At 43.5% G+C, this 24,930-nt stretch overlaps 1 protein-coding gene across 9 annotated transcripts in view; it reads right to left on the bottom strand.

Moving 5' to 3' along the window:
- Positions 1-1,354: 1,354 nt before the first annotated feature.
- The window catches only part of FOXO3 (forkhead box O3), a 123,877-nt gene continuing 100,301 nt past the window's right edge, over positions 1,355-24,930 (bottom strand). For 6 of the 9 annotated variants that reach the window (XM_009242127.4, XM_054557960.2, XM_054557957.2 and 3 more), the window contains exons 2-3: positions 21,399-22,833; positions 1,355-6,305 (exon numbers count right to left, since the gene is read on the bottom strand). In XM_009242127.4, the coding sequence (XP_009240402.1) occupies positions 21,433-22,833 (1,401 nt within the window). In that variant the 3' untranslated portion in view covers positions 1,355-6,305; positions 21,399-21,432. Of the gene's footprint in view, positions 6,306-6,499; positions 22,834-24,930 lie in introns of all 9 variants that reach the window. The other 3 variants (XR_010140315.1, XR_010140314.1, XR_010140313.1) reach the window with 3 other exon arrangements.

Below are 24,930 nucleotides of genomic sequence, written 5' to 3'. Positions count from 1 at the left end.
TGGGTGTGTGTGTGCCGGTGTCTGGCAGAATGGTGGCTATTAATTCTCTGCCAGGGACCCCTATATCCCAGCTGTGGTATGGGTGACTTGGCTGATACACATCAAAGTAACATCTGCTGGCCTAAAGCTTTGCCCTCATTATTGAATAAACTGCAAAATCAAATCCCTAATATGTTTGAGATTAACTAGTCCAAACTCTTCCTCTTTTAAACAAGAAGCTGAAGCAGGAGAGTAAGCAGCTGGCCCTTTATCCCTCCAGGTGGAGTAGACAGATCACTCCTAGACCACATACTCTTACAAGGACAGGCACAGATCCTCGTTCTCCTGGTGCCCATCACAAAGGCTGGCCCACTGCCACACTGGAGATTGGCTTCGTAACTGTCGATCATTAAATTAACTTACTAGTTTTTGGTTGCATTTTTACCTGGTTGTGGAGAACTCTCTACTAAGAATCTTGTCATAACTGGTATTAGAGTTCCATCTTTAATCCTCTGGAAGTCAGAATAAAAATTGGGAAGTAATCTCAAGTGAAATACCCATCCCCAGTAGGCTTTGGCATTAGGAGACGGTGAAGTTTTACCTTTGCAAGTAATTAAAACAATGGTGAAGAAAAACTTATACACCACCAATACAGAATTTATCCCAAATTCCCAACTTTAAAACCTTTCACCTCCTTGATCTGAAGTAAGAACCTATCATGTCGGACCTTAAAATAGATCCTGCTTATTCTATATCGTCTGAATAATTTTATATGGCTATTAAAATGAAAAAACACAATCCAGACTACTAAGAATAGTTTTACAATAGGTGGAGTTCCCTCTCACTTAACTGAGGAGGCCCTAAAGGTACACACAGAGGAAATGTTTACGCTGTTGCCACCAGAAGCCTGAAGTGTCGTGTCTGACTTTCAGTATGCAGGTCGGGCAGGAGGGCACTGTTGCCAACCAACATTCATGTGTTGGACTCACGTGAGGAAGACCTCATCCAGGTCAAGCAACTGACAAGTTAAAACCTCAGACGCTCAGTGAGGGCCGTCTCTAAGTCTCAACTCCCTACTCATTCAAAGCTCCCTGGGCAACATGACTCAGAACACACCAAAAGTGGCTATCAGCCACCATGAACTACGCCATAAATCTGCCTTTATTAAGTTGTCTGTTGTCTGTGGAGGTCAGAAGTGGGCCAGAGAAAAAGTTTACTAGGTTCATTTAAAGATTTTGCGATAGAGTCTCTCAGCTTTGTGGCTCTCCCAGCCTGTGGGGGAATTCCACAGGGAGACCTTGAGATAAACTGCCATTTTATTCCTAGGGTTCAAGAAAGGGGGAGGGAGAACAAAGAGACTTCTTGGAGTAAGACAGAGTGTCACTGATGCTTTATTTACATGCGTCACCATCTCTTTTACAAACTAGATTACGGTTTTAAGTGGAATACACAAGGCAATATCTACAAACACCAAGGAAAGTTAAGTACTGCATCTCTATTTCATTTGGAAAGGGGAAGATTCCCAAATCAAACTGGTTTTGATCCTTAAGAAAGGCGGCAGAGTTAATTCATGGCAACATATGGTTAAACAAAATCCTCAGTAAGAATGCCATATGATAGTGTTCGCATTGAAAGAAGGATGAGGTGCTTCAAATCAAAGTCTGAACTGCTTGACTCTCAGGTGTTTAAATATGGTCACGCACCATATTTAGTTCCAGATTATATGGGATATGAGCAAGGAATTGAAACAGATAAGACAGTTTTTACAGATACTGTATACAGATTTTTTTTCCATTCATGCAACTTTTTTCTTAAAAAAAGTTAAACATGTGAAGCCAAAATGCACAATACATTTTTTTAAATATTAACTAATTTTTCTGGTCCTCCTTCACATTTGTTTACATTTCCCATGTACATAATGTGCTAGGACAAGTATACAAGAGAAGACTGATTGCCAGGCAATGAGATAATTTTAGAGAAATAAGTGACCAGACACATAGTTCTTAAAAGCAGCCGCACACGTATTTCTGGAGTGTGGCAAGAGGCCTCATGACCAATCATTCATCAAAGAAAAATACAAACAGATACAACTAAACAAGAGGAAAATATTCCATTCATTTAAACTGCATAAAATGTTACCCACTTAAGATTTAGATAAGATATAATATACTCTTTTATTTGGGCATCTGCTTCAAGACCTCATTTCACAGGCATGATTCCATCAGAACTTCACTTCCTCTAGTAGTACTCTGCCTCCCTGGTCTCCCAGAGAGGCTGGCTTTTTCGTACCTCTTTACTGGTGATTGCATTTCTACCAAAAAAAAAATTTTTTTTTTAACATTATGCCTAATCATACAATGTTCACCCAAATACAGCAAGAAAAATAAAACCAGAGTTCAGAGCTATTAGAGTTTCCTTTTTGTTTTGAGAGAGGATGAGTAACATTTTTTTTTTTTTTGACATGGAGCTTCACTCTTGTTACCCAGGCTGGAGTGCACTGGAGTGATCTCAGCTCACTGCAACCTCCGCCTCCTGGGTTCAAGCGATTCTCCTGCCTCAGCCTCCAGAGTAGCTGGGATTACAGGCATGCGCCACCATGCCAGGCTAATTTTGTATTTTTAATAGAGACGGGGTTTCTCCATGTTGGTCAGGCTGGATAACATTTTTATTTCCCCTCGCAAGCCCTTGGCACCAAAATGGAGGACTTCTTTTTGACTGCTTTATTCTTCACGGCCTTTTCCAAGAGATTCAAATGCTCCTTATTCTTTAAGTGGGGTTCACTAGGTAGAGGCAAAGTCTGTCCCCACCATCTTTAAACTGCATACAAGTTTGGAAGCCACCTGAAATCACACCCAGAGCAGGGCATACTTGTCCTGAGTAGTAAGCCATGGTGTCCTCTCCTCAGGGTGGGGAAGCAACACACGCAATGCTAAAAATCAACACCAAAAACAAACACAAAGTCTGCCTTGTACTACACATGTGTGAATGATCCTCCCATTAACAGGAGTGACAAACTTCTGAATTTTTAAAATGTGTTTCAGCAATCATATTGCAGAGGATGCAATAAAGGAAACCAAGCTCAGATTCATTCACAGTTAATGGGGACACTGAGCCTGGCAGCCAGTTCTCATGCAAGGACAGTGAAGGCTTGTCATAAAGCTCTTTCCTAGCTTTGGTAACAGGTATCAGGTTCTGGAGCCCTGGAGAGAACAGCAGATCCCAAGAGCGCATGTCATGTTTTCAACATTAGGTACTCTTCTAATTTCTCATCAAAAAGTAGGCGGCTCCCTAGAGCAGCTCATTTGGAGGCCAAGGGTGGCCTCGGATAGTTCTCATCATAAATCAAACATTACAGCTGCCAGGCCCCTTGAGGCTAAGCATTCTGCTGATATGCTCCAGATCAGAAAATTATTGTTAGGGACCTGTGACACTCACTCAGAATGTGACATGGTGGCCAACGGTTGGCCTGTGCTGAAAGCAGGGTCTCAATATAAGGGGCAGAGGGCTCTGGCAGCACCCCTGCCCACTTCAGAACTGGGCTAGTCTCTGGGGCCCTGGTCGCTCTGCAGGTGGCTGAGGGTGAGGGTGCCGGGACCCTAGACAGGCTTCACTACCAGATTCTCGGCTGACCCTCTCCAGGGGCTGGCAGGTCTCACAGTACTGATGCTGCACTTGACGACTTTACCCTGGTCTCAGCTCTCCACAACACTCTACATGTAGATGCTGTTTTAGTTACTTGAAAAAGAAAAAACAAAACAAAACAAAAAACCAAAGCATTCCCTCTTCATTCTCCTGATCTGCTTTGTGCTGCCTTGCCCTTGTACCTGCTCTGTCCCTTCCTCAGCTGTTTCAGATTAAATGATAATCTGGTTCTAGGACATTCTGTAAGACGTTCTGCCTGAAATTCAACAAACGCTAGAAAAGGAGAATAAATGAGATACCACATGTCTGAAAAGAATTCAACATTTTAAAGCTGAAACACATTGGAGGGTTGCCTTTCTCACTCCCAAAGCGGCTCCCAGGGTCTGTAAAACTGCAAAGGCAAGTAGCTATTTTGTTAGTTACTTTGCATGTTTCTCTGAACTCAGGACAGAAGTTCTCAGGACCCTCATGCTGGAAGCACTCTGGAATTCTCCTATCCCCCCACCCTTTTCCATCTCACTCCCCACTGCAGCCCCCATGCTACTACTGCCTCTGCAATGCATCCCCACCCAGGGCAGCATCCCTTAGGAAGCTTGGAGAGGCAACCCTCTTTCACTGCTACTGGAAAGTTCTTGCATACAGCACAATACTAAAGAATCCAGGAAGTGGCTAGCATTATTATAAAGGAATATAGTAAGCAAGTCTGGCTCACTGACAAGCAGACCATATGAATAGAATACATACTTAAAAAAATTATACATACTTTAAAAATGAAGATTATAAACATGTAGCAGTTTAGAAAAGGCAATGTGCTACAGGTCTACTATAACCACAATTGCACAACAATTTACAGATTCAGTAAAAGGCAGGGTGAAATCAACAGGGCCATCGCTCAAACATGGCAACCCAAGCGAGGCAGGAGACGTGTGACAATACCAAATGGAACTCTCATTATGCTAGGAGCTGTGATCACCACCAATATCACCCCCAGAGGAGTTATAAAGCCAAGGCGCACAAGGGGGCCCCTGGTGGCCGGTGGTGTGTGCAGGGGGTTGGGTGGCACGTCTGTGTTGGTGCCCACTGTCACGGTGCAAGCATCAGCAAGAACTCAAGCAGGGAAGTCTGTGCTGAAATACTAGCCTGTATTCCTAAGGCCCATGCATAAGGTTCCATTTTTGTACTGTACATGATAAAATATATTTATACATTTATATGCCTAATGCTTTTTATGCAAAGAAGAGAGTCTTCATATTATCACTTTGGAGAAGTATGCATATGCTGTGCTAATCAGAGCATCGTTAAACCAATTTCATATGTACCAAAGGTGGTCCCAACTATTCCGTCTACCAAAGAAGGTAACGAATATAATCACACTTTCCAGGTTAAACAGAAAGCACCTATACAGCACCATAACTTTTTGAAAACACAACAAAATGAAATCCATAGAAGCAGAAAAAAAAGTTAAAACTGCCCTATTTTGTACTTCCATTGAGTCACTTGTACAATTACAACCTAAGCTTATATTTAAAAAATCAGTTTGTATGCTATTGCCTCTCACTCATACACTTCTAGCAGATCAGATTAAAATTACAGCAAGGCTGAAAATAATCAAGGATGTGTATTTAGGAAAACAGTGAAGTTAGAACTGCCTCAGCATTGACTTGGGTTTTTACTCTTCACACATTTCTCACTGCAAGCTTAATGCTCACCTGTAAGTTCATTTGTTCTGCAAAGCAAAACAGGACTTTTTTTTTTTTTTCCTTTTCTTTCTCCTTAAAACTAAACCCTTTAGTGGCATTTGGCAATGAGTGGAGAGCTGAGCTGATTTCTTTCCTGAAAATATCAATATCCTAGTTTCTAACCAGCAGACCAACACTGTTCACATTAGCTGAGGACACTGACAGGAGATCACAGGCCCTACTGATCTGGCACCCGTAGACCTGGTGCTGGGGTCCCGTCCACAGATCACCCTGACTCAGAACTGGAAACACACTGGGCCGGACGCTGTGCTCCACTCGTTTTGCCTATGCATGGTTCAGTCCTGGACGGGTGCGCATAGCAAATAATTGTGCCATTGTTCAGTTTTTAGAAAAGGATAATTTTCTACCCAACAAAAGAAGAAAGAAAATCCCCCTTTAGTTTATGTAATTTGTTAGTTTATGGAGTTCCATGTGCTCAAAAGCTTGTGATGCTCGAACCCGGAATGGTAACTGGTACAACATTTTCTTTCTGTTTTTAAATTTGCTAGGGGAAGGACGGTTAACATTTTAACAGAAAAATACTGCAAGTTAATGCATGTGAAAAACTCAGAAAGTCAAAGGAAAACAAACACAAGAACAACACTTAAAACATCCCATAAACCATCGCAATATTAAAACACCACAGAACGGCCGACGGGGGCTCACGGTGTGCTCTGAACGAGGGTGGGTGGTGCTGAGGGGTGCTGTCCTCCAATGGCAGGCGGCTCACCACCCCGTACAAGGAAGATTTTGCATACTTTTTAGAGTTCTGTTCCAAGGGTAAGTGCTTCACCCAGGGTAAGGGGCCATTAACAGTCTCTGCTGGGTTAGGAAAATGGCGTGGGATTCACAAAGGTGTTAAGCTGTAAACGGTATCACTGTCCACTTGCTGAGAGCAGATTTGGCAAAGGGTTTTCTCTGTAGGTCTTGTGTCAGTTTGAGGGTCTAAAGGAGGAGAAAAGAAAACCAGAGATCATTAAGGGCATTGCAACAGCAATAGTGGGCACCTGAGGGCCACCTGTCAAGGCCTCCCATCTCCCTCACCCACCTCAGAGCCCAGGGCTGGCACAGCAAAGCTGCTCTGCTACACCAGTTTCAAAGGTCTGAAATCCTAAGGACAAAGCACAAAGATCACTTACCTTATTTCTCATGTTGTCCTTATTACAAAATGCTCTGAAGTTGAAAAGCCCAAAGGGAATGGGATCATTCACTTTGGGAGATAAACAAAGAAAGCCATATTAGGGGTGTTTTGGTGGGTCCTTTTTAGTTAGACGTTCAAGGTGCAGATAAGATTCTGTTCTAGACTTCCGGACTGAGGGATTTCCTAGGACATGGGACTTTCCATGCTAAAACAAGGAGAGCTGGTCATCCTAAGTAGATGAGTTATACTTTTCTGGCTCTTCCCTACTGGCTATGTGGACTAACTGAATTGCTTACCACCCCTTTCCATGAATACCCCAACACCAGTGGAGATGAAATGGCCACTTTCTATAAAGGCCTTAATAAGTCTGCAGTGCTGCGTGTGGGTAATCTTGACTCCCCTACTCCCCACCATAAAAAGAGTAAGTAATTACTAAGTGGGCCATCTTAAGAATTTAAGAAATGGAGTCTTGCTATGTCGCCCAGGCTGGACTTGAACTCCTGGGCTCAAGAGATCCTTCCGTCTCAGCCTCCCGAGTAGCTGGGACTACAGGCACGCCAATGCACCTGGCTTAGGAATTTGATTTTTGTATTACAAATTTGGAGAAAAAAATTATATAACACATATATGGCCAAGAAATCCCCCATAACACACCCTATTAACAATCAACAACATTATTATTATTCTGCCTCCAATTATTATTTTGTCTTCAATGGAAAGGCACAAAAAAGGTGCTCTTAGAGCAGCTGAATTTATACAAGTCTTATCAGATGTCATGTGACCACTGGGCCCAGAAAAATTAAAGGATGAAGAAAAAAAAAGTATATTCATAGAGATGTCTTAATAGCAAAAGGACGTGACATGACAGACCTCCAGACATAAGATTCTTTGTTTATGGAGACAGTGTTGGTGGTTATGGTAGTAAAGAAACGGCTCTAGGCCAAGAAATGGATAGAAAGTGGTAGTGAAACAACATGAGCTCGTGCTTTTCTCACCAGACAAGGTAGATAAGTAATGAAAAAAGCATCAATAAACTCACACACAAAATCACATTATATATATCTGCTTCTCCCATCTTTACAGGTTGCACCGTAGGGTCATCAGGAATTCTCATGAGTGTACTGTAACTTCAGTCTCTTCTGTGACTCTGCACTTGCTGGCAATCTTACCTTTCAATGTTTGCAAACACAGCAGGACCTAGTATCTACAATGTTACATGCCTACGGTCATATTTACTTATCCTTGTTAAAGCTCCAAGTTGAAGAATTTAGGTTGTTTTACTGGAGGCAGGGACAATAAAGTATAAAAAGAAGCCCCTTTCTTCTTCCTGCCTATCCCTAGGTTTTAGTTTCCCTGGCTGATGGTTTTTTGGGGGCATTCTTTGCTTTGTAAAGCTACTAGATAATATTATCTTGGACTATAAAATAATGGCTTGTTGATTCTAGAGGGAGTAAAAGCTAAAGTAAATACTAGATCTCTGCATCTGTGAAGACCGTAGCTTGCTAAAGTCAGTGCTATTCTAACTACTCTACCTTGCCCCGCAAATTATGAATGATTAGTGTTTCACAGACACAGTCCTCCAGAAGAGGATTTGTTTTTTTCCCTCACAATAACACTTAATTAACCACCATCCAACATCACTATGTGATCAGTCATCAGGGGACTCCCATCCCCAAGTCCCCATCCTGACTTACTGTAAGCGCCAAGGGAGAAGCTGTAAAGTACTACCTAATTCAGATCTCTCTCCAGTTCCCTTGGGTATTAATTATGCAGCCACAGAAGCCAGTGCATAATGGGAAGGTGACACACTTCATTCCCCAAGTACAGAGACAGGGAGTGTGGCTTGCTCCAATGTGGGCTGGGCCAACACAGGAGGAAAGAGGACAGAGGACACCCATGAGCCCCTAACAGAGCCCAATTTTGAGCAGAACAGGCCATCACCCCAAAGCCAGGGGTAAGAGGCCCATGTGGGACAGTCTAAAGCACCAACCAACCACAGTCCCCAGGCTTAATATCCATTCCTTCATCAAAAGGCCCCAAATCTTCAGACAACTCCATTATTAAAAAGGAGATGTGCGAATCACCACTTTCCCTTTCTGCAGATTGGGGTTGGGGTCACCTGTGAAGCTATGTTCTACAGCTTCCGCTGAGGTCTCCCAGGCAATGCCCTCCCAGGGAGGCCTGCTCAGGAAACCACCTTGGTGCTTATAGGCCGAATTGGTAGAGGATTTGGCCCAGGTATAGAGGCAACTCTTGCAGAGGACAAATTTAATACAGAAACTCCTACTCCAGAGAACAGAAAGGCCTTTGGTTTCCTCTGTGACAGAAGGAAAACAGATTGTAAAACACTGAAAATATAGAAGATAAATGTTGAACAGAAATACAATTATCCTTCTCAGAGGAACACCAGAATCACCATTCACAGTGAAAACTGGGGTAATAAAAATAATCAAAAGGAAAGCAGCAGCTCATCTGTCTTAGATTTTTAATGGCTCTTCTGTGGCTCAATGTTTGTACATGCTTATCTGATTCAATCAAGGACAGAAAGAGTAGAGGGAGCATATTAAGTGATGAAACCCAGCTACTGAGCTGGGAAAGTCAATGATACTTAGCTTGGGTGCAAGTTTCATGGGTTTTAAGAAAGCTCATGTCATTCTTAAATAGTTTAAAGTATGACATTTTAGTTATAAGGTTATTTAGTTAACCGTGAGATTTATGTGTATGTGTTGATGCTCTTCTAGTTTAAAAACACATTGGATTAAGGGGCCAGGCATGGCGGCTCACGCCTGTAGTCCCAGCACTTTGGGAGGCTGAGGCGGGTCCCTTGAGCCCAGGAGTTGGAGACCGCCCCGGGCAACATGGCAAAACCCCATCCCTACCAAAAATACAAAAATTAGTCTCATAACCCGGTCTCAAAATAAATAAATAAAATTTTAAAATGCTGTAAGAAAACACATCAGATTAAGCAAAACTTTTGAAAAGAAAATGAAGCTACAGCTGATGGAATTGTAGTTTACTCTGCAAGTACTAGGCAATATGCCAATTAACAATAAATACAAAGATGTTGTTCTGTCCCATCAGTGACTTTCATTAATAAGGGAAGACACCCTCCCTCCCCTCCCTGCCCAATAAACAAGTTTGAAATCAATTGTTGATACAAAGAAAATGAAATGGGGAGACGAAATAAATGATGAGGTCCATTCTAAAAATATCTACGGATGCTGTCATCTGGTCTCTGGTGAGAGCAAGTCCCTCTATAATCTTGGCATCTGCAGGGAAGACAAGTTTCTGCCTAATTATCACCATAAATCACATGATACTCTAAGAAAGGGAAATGCCTCCAAAAACTACACAAAACATAACAACCCCAATCAACTTTAATCTGGGAATAAAACATAAATGTTCCTACTGCTGTCCTCCCACAACTTAATCCACTGTGAAACATTTTTCAGTAGTGTTTTTATCTTCTTGGCAGAGAAGAACAGAACAGGACCCCAATACTAAATAGGACATGGAAGGAAAAAGAGATCATAAGTTGAAACCCTCACATTCACAAATCCATGAAGGTTATCAACTGTTTTCCTAGTTAGACAGAACTAGATGATTTGAGGGAAGTTTGCCCCACAAGCAAAAATAAAGTGAAACACCACTTTCCTCACTCTTTAAAAAGAAAGATAATTTTAGCCAAACTTTCAACCCCTAGAGCGAGCTGGGGACTAAATATGGAACACTTAGGAGAGAAAAGGAATTGATATTCATGCAATCTGACAAGGAAGTCTCACATGGACTCCAGGAAGACAGGGGTGGGTTTCAGAGTTTGAATATTTCCATTCAAACACTCAAAGAAATGTCTGCCTGACGCCATCTCTGCTTCATTTCCAAAAGGACTTAAGGGACATGCAATCCACATGAGCCACAGTCATCTGCCAGCATCCACTAAGGCTTGTGTAGCTGGTGTCACCCCAGGAAAACAATGCTTTTGCAGGTTTTGGGTTAGGCAGCCACATCTAATTTTGGAGCACCAAAATGGCACAGTTCCCTTGGAGTACATCTTCCAGGCAAAACTTATACAGCTCAGGAAAACATGCTAAGGCATACCACACTTTGGCTTAATTTGGTCATTTTTCAGTATCTTCTAGATTGAAATGGGTGATGAAAAAGAGTCAGAGAGGTTCATGGGAACCAGCCTCATATGGCAGGGGCCTGGCCGATGAGGATCCAGCCTTCTGCCTGTGATGCACGCCAAACAGAGACATCTTCCACGCCTGCCAGAGAGGAAGATTTAGGAGGTGCAGCTCTGTTAAAATCCATTTTGGCAAAGGCTGTCAAGTTGCCATTTTAGGCACTGAACAGTCTATGAGGGAAACAACAGGTATAGAAGTTTAAGCCAGGATGGCAGCAAGGTTTGTATTCAGTTGAGGAGCCTCCCTAAAGCAAAGTCAAATTTCCAGGAAACCCACCTCTTTGACTCTGGTGATTTCTAACAGGCAAGTAAAGCACCTGTGGAGAAAGTGAGGCTGTTACAGGGAAGCTTAGAATAAGTTTTTCATGGCAAAGAAGACACTCAGGATGTTACTAGAAAGGTACTCAACTACACACATTATTAACAAAACCCCTCCATTTGTGTAAAACACAAGCTTGACTTGTGTAAAGGCTGCCTTGCACTGCCTCCCAGTAATTCCTGGGCTTGGTCAAGGCAGCAGGTGAACCAGTCTGGGAAGGCTGGTGACAAGGTCCTCCAAAGTCTTCGCCTCCAGGACACCTCAGAGCCTGGACCTGGAGTGGACTGCCCTTCCAGCCAGCCTTTGTGTTGTGCTGATAAAACCCAAAGGAGACACAGGGAGAGAGGTACCCATCCTCATACTTCATAGCTGAGGGACAAAGAGCTGGGGGCCACCTGCTGGGAGGCACCAGCTTTTCTGTTGCTTAAATTTAGCGATTATTAATGGCTAAAATAAGTTTAAGAATGCCCTATCTCTGACTTTATGTTGAGGCAGGGATTATGTTAACCAATATTCTTCACATATCCAGAGTCGACTATGAATACTAATGTGGCAGAAATATGATAGGTATTGATTTACTGTCAATAGCAAAGTTGCAGAGATTTAGTATTTTCTTAAGATTCTCAGATTTGCAAACCACGTAAAATAGTATGTAAACTTTTAGATTATGTTCTTTTTAAAGGCCCAGTTTTTAGGCAAAAAGCCTTTAAAGGGTGTCTGGATCCTCTCTGATTTCATGGTTATTTAACTTTATTATAATATCCAAAACCCTTACTGGGTAATGGCCTGTGGGATCAAGTTCCACTGTCCTCATCCATGCTTTAAGGCCCACTACTGCTTCTGGGAACGAACCCTCCGCTTGTCCGATGGGTCAGGTTCAAAGACACTTTGCCTGGACGGCTCTTCTTACCACCCAGCAAATCACCTATATGTTCAGATGGCTCCTCCAGCCCCACCTTCCCTACGCTATCCTTGACTCAATTCTGAAGTCACTCACCTAGTACCTAATCATAATGTGCCTGAAATGGCAACTTTTTCAGGGACTCTGAGCTCCCAACATGTTGAACTCCTTGAAAGCTGAGCAAAGTCTTCAGATCAAATCAAACACTTATGGAGCACCTACTACTTTAAGAGCATTGTCTGGTATCTTCCCTCGTGCAGCACATATTCCAGTGAAAGAAACACAGTTTTCTTGATGTCCCAAGTAACCTGGTAAATTGAAAGTACTAAATGGATGCACTATAAATGTTGGCTGAATCAATGAAAGAACCATCCTCCTGGAAGAACCCTCTCTTCCTCTTTGCCAACTCAAACACTCAGCATCCTTTCACTGCAACTGCTTCCATGACCTACTCGTATTTGCCAAGAGTTAGTCTGAGTCCAGGCAGAACCTACTGCCTGGTGGGATATGACCTAGGATTTGCAGTACTTTTTGTGAAAAGGATGGTTTCCAATCATTAAATTTCTAAAACTCCTATTTCTTACAGATGAAATCAATACAAGGCACAATTTTAACATTCAACTAATTCTCAAGTATTTAATAAAAAGTTTATGTTCTCCCATCCTTTCTGTACATCCCACCATACATATCCTTATCACCAGCCCCCAAATTAAGAGTCTTGCTACTCTAAGTTTCAAGCTGCTGTCAATAAAGTGATTCACCTTTTAAAAACAATAGGGAATTGTAGTACAGGAGGAAATGTTCAGTCACCAAACATGACCTGCATATCACAGTGTTTATGTTCGCCGGGTGTGACCCTATCCTGTATGATGACTCTTCACTGCATTTACTGGGGTGTGTGTATGTGGGGGGCGGGGCAGGGATGAATGACAAGAGTGTGCAGGCTGGGATGCCCTAGTTCCCTGGAGGGTGGGTGGAAGTGCAGGTGTAATTGCCAGCCCATCTCAGGGTTCAGCTACCAAATACTGAAGGGAGGGTCTCTAAAGTGATCTTTTCCTGCTTTAGATACACAGGATTTTGAGAGACAATCTAATTTTTCCAAGTGATTCTGAAACTGAAAACACAGAATCAGCTAGTTGAGTTCTACAAATAGTCCAAACCACCTGTAAGGTATGACCAGGACAGACAGGTGACACATGTAATGACCATCACACCAGTGCCACAGAGGAACTGAGAGGAACTCCAGGGTGGCTCCACGACTGAGAGAAACAAAGGAGCACCCTGAGGCCAGCGGTCTGGCCAGGTGTGCAGATTCCGGTAGTGAGGGGAATCTGCGTGTGTGGCCCCGGTGGCCCTCTTCTTACAGCTTGGCCTGCACCTGCACCTTGGTGTAAGTGCCGGCCAGGGCTGCCTCCCACGGGGCACCCCACCCCAGCCAGTAGGGCAGTCTGAGTAGAACCTGACGGATGGGGTAGGGAGTGCTTTGGCTTTTGTTACTCGGTGGGCAGGCAGCATTTTCAGGTAAACATTAGGGCCACCTTCTAACAGGTCTATCAGTCAAGACACTTTCTGATTACTTATAACTATGTTGGGCGGTATTGCTGTCTGATCTTCTTTGAACATACAAATGACCAATGAAAGCTCCAATTAATTACAGTGGCATATACAGAAATGAAGGCCTAGTGGAAATTAATTGAAAATTTCGACCGCAGAACTCTTGGACTCCTACCTCTGGCCTTCTCTTCTTAGTCACTGATTTCCCCTGAAGGATCAAGTCAAACATTCCACACAAACATAAACACATTAAAAAAAAAGAAAACAAAAAACCCCCACAACCTTATGGCTCAGACTTCTTTCATCAGAGACAAAGCAGGAAAAGAAGCGGGAAGGGAGATGGAGAGAAAGAAGAAGAAAGAGGACGAGAGAGAAAGAGACAGGGAGAGGGAGAGGGAGGGAGAGAGAGGAGACATACTGACATCCAAACCTTCAATCAAATCAAGACTGTCAATTACAGTTTTAGCCTTCAGAAACACTGGAATTACCCTCTGAGACTTTGTGACTAAGTGATCCTATTCTTTAATAAACGAATGCCACGGATTTTAGCAAAAAATAGGTTATTAAAAAACAAAGTCGACCTAAAATTACAAACTAAGGTCCACATCTATTACTGAGCAGGAAAGACACAAAAGACCTGCATCCCAGTGTCCAGTGGTTCTACAGGGCGGTGTATTTTAGTCCCTGGCCTGGCTGCTGCTTATTTAGAAGCGCTTAGAGAAGAACAGCCTATTTTTTTCTGGGTTTTCACTCAACTTACAATTGGAAGAGATGTTAAGGGTACAGTGACTGTCTTTTCTGAACCTCAAATTGTATCACAGTAACTAATAAGCGATAAACCACCAGCTCTGGGGAGACCCAAGGCCAGACTACTGCCAACACCATGCTATCATGTGCCAGTCTTTCTGCTCCAAGACAGCCCTAGGAGGGACTGCAATGGCTCTTTATCTCTCTGAGTGGCTTGGGATGACCAGCATTGGGAAGACAAAGATGGCATTGCCAGGTTCCTCCAACAGCAGGAGAGGCTCAGGCTTGAGGCTCTGAGGCAGCTGAAAAGAGCAGGGTGGGGCGTCCCCTTCAGCGGGACTTGCTGCTAGCCCCTGTGGACACCTATGGGTACCCATGCTAAGCAGAGCTGAAGCCAGACAGCTGGGACTTCTCAGGCGATCCTTTAAAGATGCTAATGGAGCACTTTGGATACCACATACAGCTCTCCTCACACCATCTGTAGCATTAGTTTCGTTTAACAGTTAACTCATTAACTCCTTTAATGAGTACCCCCAAACTGGTAGGCAGAAATTCTAAGGGACATTGACTCTGGAAATAAAAGTTCTCACACCAACAGGTAATTGTGATCCCTTTTTAATGAAAAACCCAGTGGAATCTAGTTCACTGAGGAAAACAGTCACTCTTTCTGCCCATAGTTTAAGACTGGCGTGGCTGCTTCCGGCTTCCACTGTTAACCTCTGGAGCTGTTCTAAATCACAATAAACATTAAATAACATGTTTAAAAAGGTGCCAAAAGACATTAGCCCATATCAGAGGTAGTCCTCCTAGGAGCTCTGTGAGGCAAGTTTTAATTTTAACCTCATTTTGTAAATAAGCAAACTGAAACTGAGAGATGAGGGACTTGACTGTGGGACACACAGCCATGAAAAAGGCAGCCTTCTGTTGCAAGTCCCACAGCTCCTCTGCCATCCCACAGGATCTCACTTAACTTGGAGTGGGCTGCAGGGGAGGCTTTTTTAATCCACAGCTCCCTCAGAGCTGAGCCCCAGGGACAGTGTGCTGAAGTGGGCGGCTCATGTCCAACCATGATGAACTCATCAGCTCTAGAAATCAAACGTAAAGTGCTCTGCAGAGCTTTTAAAAGAAACTAGCATCTGGATTCAGCCTGAACTCTGACCTGTTAGTATGGAGCTCCTCAAGTCTTAGGGTCTGTGTTTTTGTGGAACAGACCATGTGATAGTGGAACAGAACCCCTGAATGCAAGGTTGTCCCAGAAAACCAGGCACATCAGGCTGCCACACCACATGCCTCTCTGTTCCAACTTTGTGAGGAAGGCAGTCTTTGACTCTATGACAAACTGTCATCGCCACTGCCACCACTTTCCCCACTAGGCCACGCATTCTTTAAGGGAGGGACCCTTTTTATCCACTTCTATCCCCTGTGCCCAGCAGGTACTCAACAGATGAACTGTGCTTAATGATTTCAGGCCTTTCTTGAGCACTTCTACCAACATGGGCCTACCACTTTGCCGGGCAGCTAGCCCATGCATGGATATGGCTGAGAAACACTAGATATGACAAGGTCACACAAAAAACTCAGCAAGAAAGGGAGGAGAAGAGCAAAGAAGCCCTGGTCTCCAAGGGGGTGCTGACTCCTTTCAGCAAAACTCTAGGACAGCATTTCTTAAGGGGGTTCCTTAGAACACTGGTGCTATGGTTTCTTGAAGAAAATGGATTTGATTCAAGATATCAAACACATTTAGGAAACACTGCATAACATATCCTACCCTAGAAGGTTCATAATGTGTATTAACCTTTAAGGCTCTGAGAAGTTCTCTTGGAAATAATGCAATTTCTCTTTGTTTAACATGGTATTTCTTAAACTTATTTGACCACAGAATCCATTTTCCATTTCACTATCTTGAGGATCCATGACTATCTTGAGGATCTAGTAGTCCGAGAAAGATTTTGAAAAACATTGACTTACAGGACCTCTAAATACTAATTTGCAAAACACATTTTAAATTCATTTTAGTTTCTGAAACTTTAAACTTCAAAACAATTTGGAGGATTGGAGAAAGCAATACTTTGAAATTCAATGAACACATCAACAAAACCAGGGTGAAGCAGGTGGTGTCTCTTGCAAGGTGGAGAATCTCGATCTTGGGATGAAAGTCCAGTAAATATGTGTCTCCAAGTCAGGGAAGAGAAAGCAGTCCGCAAACATTCTCCCACTTGGCCCAAGGCCAAGGAGGACCTCTAGGAGGCAATCTCTCCAGCAATGGCAAAGCGGATCCCAGAAAGTCCCCTTCTCCCAAGTCCCCTTCTCCCATCTCCATATAGAAAGGTAAGCCTGTGAGAAGCACAGGTGGCCCCTGGGGGAAGACTCTACTGATAGAAAATGTTGTTTACAAGATGCTGCTAAGCATTATGAACACTCTAAGTTATAAATAGTAATTCTGGTGATTTTCACCCTATTTATGTTCTACATGAGCTCTCTGGACAGAAGAGATCTTCCAGAAAACTGTTTATAAATGCAACTGCCTGAAGGAGGAGCCACTCAGGCTCTGTCTCCATGCTTAGCAGGCTGGCCAGAGGTGAAAACAGGTGCATTTTATAAAATCAACAGGCCCAGGAAGAGCAGCCTTCATGCTAAATGTCACTGCTTTCCAGGAAAAAATAGCGTATGTAGCGAGTGTACCAGCCTCTGCAAAGAAAACCCCTTTTTATGGCCATATCAATTTTCTCTTGTGCTTATCAACACTAAAAAGATCCCAACATTCTCTCCCTGAATGACAGTTCAGACTTTTGGCTTTTTTTAAAAGGTAAGAATAAAGATCCCTGAAGACGCAGAATTCTTCAGGCTAGCATACTATAACCAAAGACTATAGTCGTAGGTACCAATAGCAGAATATATTCTCCAGGTAATTCATAACAGATTCATATTTATCAGACGTTACATTCCCTAAAACAGAAATATCTACGTCAATAAAAAACACGATACAGTCTATATTACCTGTATTTGGTTAGAATTAGTCCTATCCCCAACACAAATTTTAAAGACATACTAGAATCACAGCATTCAAACATCAGTCAAACAAGCATCAAAGATTTACTCCTTTTGGGAAGTAGCCTACATGTAAATCCTAAATGGCTTTCAATACTGCAGCCTGCTGATGCCACACTAGTACACCACTATTTCTTTCTAGCTCCGTATCATAACACAGACTTCACCAGGTCCATTTCACAGACAAAATGTTAGGGTTCAAGTTTAAAATTATACATACTATGCACCTTTAAAACTTGATGAGGCTGTCTTCTTTTGACAAATGAGAAACCTAATGTTCTATGAGACTGAGTATTGTGGCAGAGACAAGAAGTGAACCACCCCTCCCCTCTCCATCTGGGCTTTTGCTGGTGGATGTTTCCCAGTCTTTATGTAAAGTACTTTAAACTAAATATTGGGCTGCTCCCTAATGGTGTCTCCAAACGTCAAAAGATGAAGAAGAATGAAAGTTGGTGAATGCAGGCATCTTTGATATCAAATTAAGGTGAGACTGAAGCTGGTTTCCCTCAGAGGACACATGTCAAACTCAAAGAGGGCTGACCGGAAGCTCGAGCTTGCAGCACCACACCAGCTCATGACCATCTCTGCCACCAACTGTAAGCATGTGCACCAAGCTTTATGAACACCTGAGAGAACACAGCGCCCTTCACCTTCACGACCCAGCAGCCAGCCCTCCAAAAAAGTATGGCTATTTTTTCTTTTCCAGATAGACCTAAGGGTCAAAGGATTCTACACGTGTCTAAAATGAATGACATGTATGAAACACCCAGCCCTCCAGAGAAGCATCTTGCTGCAGCTCCCCAGCAAGACTGCCTGTCAACTGAGCAGACCGCTCCATTAACACAAGAAGGCTCAAATTCAGCATCACATGACCTTCTTCTGTGAGCAAGCCAGGAATTCAGTCTGGAGAAACACTAAGAAGAAGTTAAACCAAAAAAGTTATTAGCAACTCTTGGGAAGCTGGGACACTTAATTTGAGAGAAGTGGGGTGTCAGAGTCTGACCTCAGCCCCGTTCTGTGAACTCAGGAGAGTCTTCAATGAAGTGACAGTCACAGTTAAGTTTTAAAGTAAAAAATACACTTCAGGTTGCATGTGCTCCTGGCTGCTGAAAGGAACAATGGATTCCAAGCAAAAATGGAAATCCTAAACCAGAAACTAGATCCCCTCACAGCCCCCACTGTCCTTTGGATGGTTCTTTAAATGCTCTGTGGTCATACTGAGCTAGTCTACTTTGAGGAAAATTTGGTGACTTTTCATTTTTAGCTGAAGAAGTATCTTCTCAAAACAACCTCCCCCAAAATATTCTGAGGTGAAGATGACCCTAAGGCTCCATTAGGATATAACAATGAAATGCATTATCCTCAATGCAGTCATTTACTATCATCATCAAAATCAGAGTTCACCAGATAAACTTTAAAAATCTAAGTATTTAAATCTCCCTTAATTTTTTGTACAATCCTTTAGAATTACACATATACGAGAAAGAACTGCTGTTCAACCAAAAGGGAAACCAACACTTGAAAAATTAGACAAAAACTGATACTACATTTTCTTCTGAACACATTTTTCCCAACGAACTAGAAAGTGGCCTCCTTACAATTACACTCAAATTAAAACTTACTTGTCTCTTTAAAAGCCTATTTTTAAAGGAAGACAAACCATTTATTCTTTTAAAAGCCAAACATCTACATTTCTAAAGACAAATCTTCCATATTGTTCTCTTTAAAGGAAGACAAACTAGTCTTCTGAAGGCCAAATATCTACATTTCTAAAGTCAAATCTCCACTAGCCCAAGTTCTGGTATGGCACTGAACTGGCTGGCATGGAAGTACTATGACCCTACTTATCTTCCATTACAGTCTTTTCACCATCTCAAGGGCTACTAAATGACTGAAATCAGATATCTGAGTTCCATTAGGGGTCTCTTATGCCTGAGAAAGTTGAGAGGCTTTAGCATCACAACACTCTTAACATTCCCCTTTCTGCAACTACCCATGAGCTAGAGTGAGCTCACCATAGGAGACCCTTCTAAGTCCTTCATCATGGCAGAGGGTTAAACAAGGCTCAAGTTTTTACGGCTTTGAATTCCCTTGCTTTTTACACCACTTAAAGAAGCCTGTAAGTAGCTTGCTGAGACTAAAACAAAACAAAGCAAAAGGGCTGGGGCACAGAACAGAACCTGTTAACATCAGGGTGGCTAGGGGTGCAAACCTGTTGGTAGAAGATCCCAGTGTTCATCTTACTTCTTGAGGGGGAGAGTTTTTAGGGAAAGCTTGTCTATCATCTGCTACTTTGACTCCAGTTCAGAGCACTTCCCTCCTCCTCGCTTTTTTTTTTTTTAACCAGCTAGAGAGAAGAAGAACTACTATGGGGGTTCAAGCCATTTAAGAAATGGATCTAGGCTGGGCACAGTGGTTCACGCCTGTAATCCCAGCACTTTGGGAGGCCGAGGCGGGCGGATCACAAGGTCAGGAGGATCGAGACCATCCTGGTGAACACAGTGAAACCCCGTCTCTACTAAAAATTAAAAAAAAAAAAAAAAATTAGCCAGGCGTGGTGGCGGGCACCTGTAGTCCCAGCTATTGGGGAGGCTGAGGCAGGAGAATGGCGTGAACCCAGGAGGTGGAGCTTGCAGTGAGCAGAGATCGCGCCACTGTACTCCAGCCTGGGAGACAGAGCGAGACTCCATCTACAAAAAAAAAAAAAAGAAAGAAATGAATCTAGCTCTGTAACCTTGGGCAAACTACTTAACCTCTCCGGGCTACCTGCTTGCCCATTTGTCAGTATACCTAGTTGCATGGTACATATTTCAGCCCACTGCAGTTTCACATGCTTTAGTGCATTTGATTCTTGTAATAACCCTGTGAAGTAATGGGGGCTATTACCCTCATTTTATAAAACTGGAAATTGAGACTCAGAGACCTAAGACAACCATAGTGGTAGCAAGGAAGTGGCAGAAGTGGGCCTGAACCTCAATTCCTGATTTCAATCAAATGCTTTTCTTACCACATCACACTGCCTGATCTTTGTGGTTCCAAGAACATTAAAATGCCACAATTGAAAAAATCTCCATCACCATTCACAACCTGTGTCACCCTATGTTTGGAAACTGCTGACATCATTTATAGTTTGGGGAACAAGCAGAAGCACACGAGTAAGTACTCCCTCATAAAAACGCTTGTGTTTTCAAATTAATTTTTTGGCTTTTTTTTTTCTAAGAGATAGGTTCTTGCTCTACCGCCCAGGATGCAGTGCAGTGGCACGATCATGACTTACTGCAGCCTCAAACTCCTGGGCTCAAGGGATTCTCCTGAGAAGCAGGGGCTACAGGTGTGTGTCACCACACCCAGCTAATTTTTTAAGTTTTCTGTAGAGACGGAATCTTGCTATGTTGCCCATGCTGGTCTCTGACTCCTGGCCTCAAGCAGTTCCTGCTTCACTCTCCCACAGTTGTGGGATTACAGGCATGAGACACTGTGCCTGGCCTCTTACTTTTTAAAGGCTTAGCTCTTGAGTGCTAGCTAATAAAGATGCTTAGTACTAAGATAAAGAATAATTAACAGATTTTGCTTCTGTTAGAAATACTCATATATGAAAGAGTCTAGAATACATACTCTGCAGATAAATTAGAAGTACCTGCCAATCATTACTTTACAAGGAAAAAAAGATGAAGAACGTGTAACACTGAAGATTGACAAAAGCAGTGATGGACCAGAGAGTCTTTCTAGGAAAGCCCTTTGGCTGGGATCCTTAACCCTGAAGTATGACCCAAGCTTCCTATCCCTCTCCTTCTCTTCTCTTCTCATCCATCCATCAAGTAGGGCAACCTGCGTCACAGGCCAGTGAGGACAACTGGATGCAAAAAAAGAATGCGATCTCTGAATGCGTACGTGTTCTCTTCCCGAGCAGTAAATTTCTGAACTATCAGCAAACTGTCGGGCGGGGGGGAGGGGGGCACCTGACAGCCCTATTTGGTTTGCAGGTAAAACCCTGAGATGGAACTGGCTGGGAGCCAAATTATGTGCACCACTGCTCCATGGTTCTCAGTGTGGAATAAAGTTCAAAGTAAAGAGAAGACAGGCTCCCCCAGAGACCCCCCTCATCCCCATATTGTTATTTTTATGCCATAGCATTGGGCACTGACCTGCTTTGCCCACTTCCCCTTCCTCAGTGATCCTTCAGCCTGGCACCCAGCTCTGAGATGAGGCCTGCTTAGCACCAGTGAAGTTCCCCACGTTCAAACCAACAACATTCTGTGTGGAGATGAGGGAATCAAAGTTAAAATCCAACCCATCAGCATCCATGAGTTCACTACGGATAATGGACTCCATGTCACATTCCAAGCTCCCATTGAACATGTCCAGGTCCAAGTCGCTGGGGAACTTCTCATGGCCCATGACGGGCAGGTTTGCACTAGTTGAGTACAAGGAGGAGCCTGAGAGAGAGTCCGAGAGGGTTTGCATAGACTGGCTGACAGGAGACTGCTGCTGGTGTTTGGCTGACCCAAGGCTGCTGGACTCACTCAAGCCCATGTTGCTGACAGAATTCGACAAGGCACGGCTGCCACCAAGAGCGCCCTGGGTTTGGTGCTGGTGGTGGAGCAAGTTCTGATTGACCAAACTTCCCTGGTTAGGCTGGGCAGCAAAGGACATCATCGGATCATTGCGAAGCATCACGTTCCGGCGGGAATTCTGGGCAGACACAGCGGTGCTGGCCTGAGACATCAAGGGGTCCGACTGTGTCATCATGACATCGCTGTGGCTAAGTGAGTCCGAAGTGAGCAGGTCCTGGAGTGTCTGGTTACCATAGTGTGACATGGAAGAGAAGGTAGCTGGCTTGTTCTCTTGAATGGTCTGCATGGGAGACTGGCGTAGGGAGTTCAGAGATGAAGGTCCAAACACCGTGCTGTTAAAGGAGCTGGTTGGGGAGCCCAGGCCTGAGCCCTTGGTGGTATATGGGAAGCTAGAGCTCCGCTGCATGAGTCCCCCAGTGGGCGATGGCTGGGATGGCGGGAGCGTGATGTTATCCAGCAGGTCGTCCATGAGGTTTTCAGTCAGCCCATCATTCAGATTCATGGTGCCCGCCATATCAGTCAGCCGTGGCAGTTCCACCGTGCACGGCTTGCTTACTGAAGGTGACAGGCTGGCTGAGCTGCTGTAGAGCATGGGCGAGAGAGGCGCATCGTCGTCCTGGACTTCATCCAACTCTGTGCTTGCCATGATGGGTGACAGGCGGCCACTGACTGTGCTGGCGTTAGAATTGGTGCGTGAACGGAAGTCCGTCCACGCATCCAGCTCATCACTGCTGCGTGACGTGGGGCTGCCAGGCCACTTGGAGAGCTGGGAGGGACTGTCGTCAGCTGATTCGGGGGCTGTCTGCAGGGCTGCCTTCTTCTTGGCTGCGCGGCCACGGCTCTTGGTATACTTGTTGCTGTTGTCCATGGAGACAGCCCGCCGCCGGGGGGCTTTTCCGCTCTTCCCCCCATCAGGGTTGATGATCCACCAAGAGCTCTTGCCAGTTCCCTCATTCTGGACCCGCATGAATCGACTATGCAGTGACAGGTTGTGCCGGATGGAGTTCTGCAGGGAGAAAATAAAATACAGAGTATGAACCAGAATCGTCCAAAATCAAGCAATCAGATGATATAATAAACCAGACTCCTCATTCATTTTTTATTTTATTTTTTTGAGACAAGGTCTCACTCTGCTGCCCATGCTGGAATGCGGTGGTGCAGCCTCAGCCTCCTGGGCTGAAGCAATCCTGAAGCACCTGTAACTGGGATTATAGGTGCATGCCACCAAGCCCGGTTAATTGTTGTATTTTTTATACAGATGGGGTTTTCCATGTTACCCAGGCTGGTCTCAAACTCCTGGACTCAAAAGATCCTCCCACGTTGGCCTCCCGAAGTGCTAGGATTATAGGCATGAGCCACCGTGCTGGCCAACTCCTCATTTTTTAAAGCTGCCTCAATTTCAAAGGTTAAAAAAAATCCATCCTAATTCAAAAAGACACATATCTGCATGACCCTCTTTGAGAATAAAATGACATGTTAAATGGCAGTTTTCATATCTAGGGGGAATGGAGATGATTTCATGTCCAAGAGATGCTGGGTATAGGTAAGCTCACTGATAGTAGTTTTCCCCAAATTCCTGGCCTTTCTGTAATTATATTGCCCATACTGAAAGGCCCCAATTACTGGCCTTTCTGTAATTATATTGCCCATATTGAAGTTCACACTTGGAATTTACTACCACACTCCTCTGTCCCCTGCACTTTGCAACAAACTTCCCCGGCTCTCTAAGGGTAATTAATAATCTGGTGGAGGGCTATTTTATTTTCTCATGGTCCCCTCCCTCCACTAGTATAGAGGCACAACATCTACCTTTTCTTAACTACTTCTGTGAATTAAGAACCGATGAGAATTTTTACCTAACTTTTCTATGACTCCATCTCATCCTGCCAGATTTTACACCTTACCATGTAACTCTTGCAGACATAAGAAGTGTAGAGCAGGATTTGCCAGGTTGATTAGAGAAGTAGACAAGTCTCCCATTCAGAAGAATTCAAATAATTTATATAGACACTTGCCTGTCAAGTTATTGTGGGCTGAGCATAGTAACTTCCTTAGAAAGAGTACATATGAAAAGGAGGGAAAAGAGCAACTTTAGAGTGGAGAAACTGACAAACACTATTTCAGTCAGGTGATGGAGTCAATATCTACAAGGATAAGATGAGCTGATAATATGTATCCTTGATACGACATGATGAGAATGGCACCTTCTGTGGTCTGCCTTCCAAAGCCCATAACCTCAGTCTAAGCATGAAAAAGACATCAGACACATTTCAATTAAGGGACATTTACAAAATGCCTAGTCAGTACTTCTCAAAATGGTCACAGCCGAGAAGAGCCTAAGGAGATATGATGGCTAAAGGTAATATGGTATGCTGGATGGAATCCTGGAACAAAAAAAGAACATTAAGTAAAAATGAAAGAAATCTGAAGAAAGTACAAACAAGTTAATAATAACATATCCATATCGATTCATCAATTGTGACAAATGTCACATACTATAAGATGTTAACCACAGGGGAACTTGATATTGGGTGTATGGGAACTCTCTACTATCTCTGCAACTTTTCTGTAAATTTAAAAGTATCCTAAAATAAAATATTTACTTAAAAAGTAGGGCAAAATACCCTCAAAACTCTAGTGACTGCACCCATCTTGCAAGAATTCTCCTCCTGGCTTGGCAAATACAACCAGTTGACAGTGATGACCCAGATTCAGTCCTATCTCTGCCACTGACCAACTATGTGACCCAGAACAAATCTAATTTGTCTGCAACAACTGCAGTTCCCCACCTTCATTATGGCTATAATCATATCCAAACCATCTCTGTACAGGGATGATGTAAGGATGACACACAATATATTTCAGAAGCCAGTCATGCTATGAAGTCAGGGTGTTCTTACTGCTATTACAAAACACAGAGTCCATGGTGGAGGGAGTTCATGGCCTGCAGCAGGCTCATTCTAATCTGTAAAATGCCTCATGTGCAGTAAAAGGGAGGAGCTGATGAATCTGTATGCTCCACATCCGGAACAGTACCTGCAGGCCAGATGAGTTTTTATTTGCAAGTTAAAGACAAAAGATATTGCCTGATGCTACTGTCCAT

This window comes from Pongo abelii, chromosome 5 (assembly GCF_028885655.2).
Source record: "Pongo abelii isolate AG06213 chromosome 5, NHGRI_mPonAbe1-v2.0_pri, whole genome shotgun sequence".
In the NCBI taxonomy this organism is placed as follows: domain Eukaryota; kingdom Metazoa; phylum Chordata; class Mammalia; order Primates; family Hominidae; genus Pongo; species Pongo abelii.
The sequence above is the reverse complement of the archived record's forward strand: the minus strand, read 5'-3'. Positions and strand labels throughout refer to the sequence as shown.